At 42.8% G+C, this 3514-nt stretch overlaps 1 protein-coding gene across 1 annotated transcript; it reads left to right on the plus strand.

Moving 5' to 3' along the window:
* The first annotated feature begins 1554 nt into the window (after nucleotides 1–1554).
* LOC132980117 (mesoderm posterior protein 1-like) lies at nucleotides 1555–2804 on the plus strand. The gene is made up of 2 exons (XM_061046046.1): nucleotides 1555–2293; nucleotides 2566–2804. The coding sequence occupies exons 1-2, from the start codon at nucleotides 1562–1564 to the stop codon at nucleotides 2617–2619; spliced, it is 786 nt and encodes a 261-aa protein (XP_060902029.1). The 5' UTR covers nucleotides 1555–1561; the 3' UTR covers nucleotides 2620–2804.
* Nucleotides 2805–3514: the final 710 nt, after the last annotated feature.

Here is a 3514-nt window from a genome sequence, read left to right on the forward strand (position 1 = left end):
TCAGCACGCTTCATGATCATGTAAAGACATGTATGTGCTCAGACCCGGTTAGTGCTGGACTGCTTTCTGTTGAGGAGCCGCTCAGCACTGGATCCAGAATGGAGACGAGCTGCATGTTGGTCCGAGATGATCAAAGACTCAGGAAACTCTCAAAGATGAAAACCTGTTCAGGGGACGGTACACTACATCGTCTTTATTTGTGTTCTGGTCAGACCGGTGTCATTCCTCTCTCTCTCTCTCTCTCTCTCTCTCTCTCTCTCTCTCACTCTCTCTCTCTCTCTCTCTGATTTCTGACTCTCTCCACCATCCTCAGTAAATATTGAACGATATCAGAACTAATGCAAAACTTCACTATATAACAACTCAGGGTGTTGACGAGCTGAAAAAAGGCAACACTATATTCAAACTAAAAAAACTCTTCAGGAATCAAATATTGAATAGCTATGAGCTGGAGCAGTGACTTCCTGTTTTTCTGTTTGGTTATTTCTTGGCTGATGGTCTTGGTTAATCTGTTCCCATTATTTGTTGTTCTTGTTTTGTCTAAAAACTGAATTTGTTTTGGCCAACAAGTCCAACATCCATTCACTGATTGATTAAAAATGTTTTATTCTTCTGTGAATAATGCACAAAAATAAGAAGGGATAGGACCAGAAAAGTTTTAAACTTCTTCCTATCCCGTTTGAACATGAACTAAATGATTTGAGTTATTTATTTGTTGCTATGGATCCTGAGGATCCAGTTTTAATTTTTTTTGTTTAGTTTTTTTCCTTTTTATTTTGTGTTTGTACTTTCTTAACATGTTCAATAAATTGACTAATAAATAAAATTTAAAAAAACAACATTTCATTTGTTTGCATTGCTTTTTTAAGTTCTATATTCATTTTTTTACTCATAAATCTTTCTCTTCCTGCGTTTATAACTTATTGTGAATAAATTGAAGTTGTGTTTTAAATATTATTGTTGGTTTGTGTCACAGGATCAAGATGAGTTTCTATGTGTCTCCATGTTGATAAACCATCCTGCTGTGATTAATAAAAGCTCAATGGAGTGAACATGGTGTAATGTATTAGTGTGAGGGTTTTCACTTTCCTTTCATGTCTCATTTCTCTCGGCTGTGTGTCTTTGGCCGTCGTGTTGTAAAAGTGAATGCGGGAGAAATGGTCTCTGCGACATGTGCAGAACACATCGGAGATTCTGCTGAAGGGAAAGAAGAAAAAACCCAGAAGCTAAAAAAACAGTTTATTGTTTTGAGCAGGAGTCAAAATTCACACTTCCACTCCTGCAGCTGAACTTTTCCCAGACACAGAGGAGAGGGAGAGGTACGGAGACAGGGTCCCAGAGAGAGAGAGAGTGTGTGTGTGTGTGTGTGTGTGTGTGTGTGTGTGTGTTCAGGGGCCTCTGCTGTAGACACTGATGGTTTGTGAGAATCTGCAGAGGTGTCACTTCACACCTCTGCGGCCCTGCCCTGGACTTATAAAGCCGAGCAGCAGAGCAGAGCAGCACTCACAGTCCTCCCAGTCCTCCCAGTCACACCACTGAGACCGTCCTCTCCTCACACAACATGGATACCTCCTCGATCCAGCTCCTCGACTACTCCCTGCAGTACCAGTGGTGCTCCGACTCGGACCTCTCCAGCATCTCCTCCCCGGACACTCTCTCCCCCGTCACCTCCATGGACTCCAGCCTGTCCCCGTCCTACCAGCAGCTGCCTCAGTCCACCACCAGGGCGGCCAAGACCGGATACTCCCAGAGCCTCAAATCCTCGCAGTGCTCGTTGTCCAGAAGGGGCCGGAAGTCGGGTCGAGCGCCCCGGATCAGGAGCAAGCAGAGGGAGAGCGCCAGCGAGAAGGAGAAGCTGCGGATGAGAGATCTGACCAAAGCTATGCACCACCTCAGATCTTACCTCCCGCCCTCTGTGGCGCCCGCGGGTCAGACCCTGACAAAGATCGAGACCCTCCGCCTCACCATTCGTTACATCTCCTACCTGTCAGCGCAGCTGGGGCTCAGCGAGGAGGTTCTGTTTCAGAGGCGGGAGCACGGGGACACGTCGGCCAGCGACGCCTCCTCGCCCGACATCCTCAGCTACTTCCAGCACGCCGCCTCCATGGAGGGACACGAGACCCAGAGCCTGAACCTGCAGAGCCAGAGCCTGAACCAGGGCCTGTACCCAGAACAGCGTCAGGACGCCCTGCTGCACTCTGGGAGTTGTGGTTTTGGAGGGGATCATTACTTCGAGGCTCCTCAGAGGGAATTGTTCCTGCAGACGCCGCCGCAGACTCAGTCGTGCTGTCAGGTACGAGAGCGTTTAATCATTCACATTATTTAAAGAGAAATTACCCATCATGCATCATTTATTTATTTATTTTATTTTATTTAGAATCACACATTCACAGACATTTGTACATATTGTTCATTTGTGGTTAGACAATAGAGTGATTCCTCTTTTCACATTTTTGTAAATTTATACAAAACAAAATAAATCAAATAAAAAGACAAATTATAAGACATGCTTCATTTTTAAATCAAAGTGCAACATGCTAATCAAACTTTGTATTTTTATTACAGATGAGTGGCAAAGACTTCTGCCTCCCGCTGGTTCCCAGAGAGTACTGGGGTTAAAACGCTCCGACGGCGAGACCGCCATCGTCCAACAACGACACGAACTACTCTCACTTGTTACTGCCTCACTGTGAAAACACGTTATTATTATTTATTCTTAAAATGTATATGATGCTTTTTCTACATGTTTTATTTATTTTTTGTCCTGCCAAATGCTCCATGTAAATATTCATATTTTTATATGTCTTTGAACCACTATTTATAATAAAATATTTAAAAAATGTCCTTGCTTTTCTCTGAGTCTGTTCCCATGATGCACTGCAGTTTCTCCCCCAAAAATCAGGACGCCATGGCGTTCATGTTTGTTTTGATATATATGCACAGTGTTCAGTGGACGCACTGTCAGCACCCTGTGTGTTACTCCTAAAAGAAGAAAAGCAGAATGAAACAGAAATATGGCACAGCACCCTCTGCTGGTCATGGAGGTGCAATGACACCCTCAGAGGTTTGTCATGCTGTAGCTTTTAAAGATCATTAAAATCACACTTTTTTTGCTCAAATACAAAGAAAACAATCTTAGATGTTTGTACAACATAATTAATATGATAAAATACAATGAATAAATGAAGGAGACAAAAAATGTTATTTCTTCAAAGTGTCTGAAAACATCATAACAAAGTAGAGAATGTCATTTTTTTTTACTAGATTTGTCCGACTCAGAGTGCTGAAGCTTCATGTTGGCGTCAGATTAACTTTACATTTAAATATGAAGACTGACTTTTTGTCCAGCATCACTTCAGCTGTTCTCACATCTGCGCTCCTGAAAATATCTCGAGAATATCAGGATGACTGTCTCTGAAATCCTCCTGATCTGGTTGTTCACACATGCACCATGTTAGAAAGAATAAAAAACATGTCCTCTATACGACCCTATAATGAGAATATGTGTGTTTGT

This window comes from Labrus mixtus, chromosome 1 (genome assembly GCF_963584025.1).
Source record: "Labrus mixtus chromosome 1, fLabMix1.1, whole genome shotgun sequence".
NCBI lineage: Eukaryota > Metazoa > Chordata > Actinopteri > Labriformes > Labridae > Labrus > Labrus mixtus.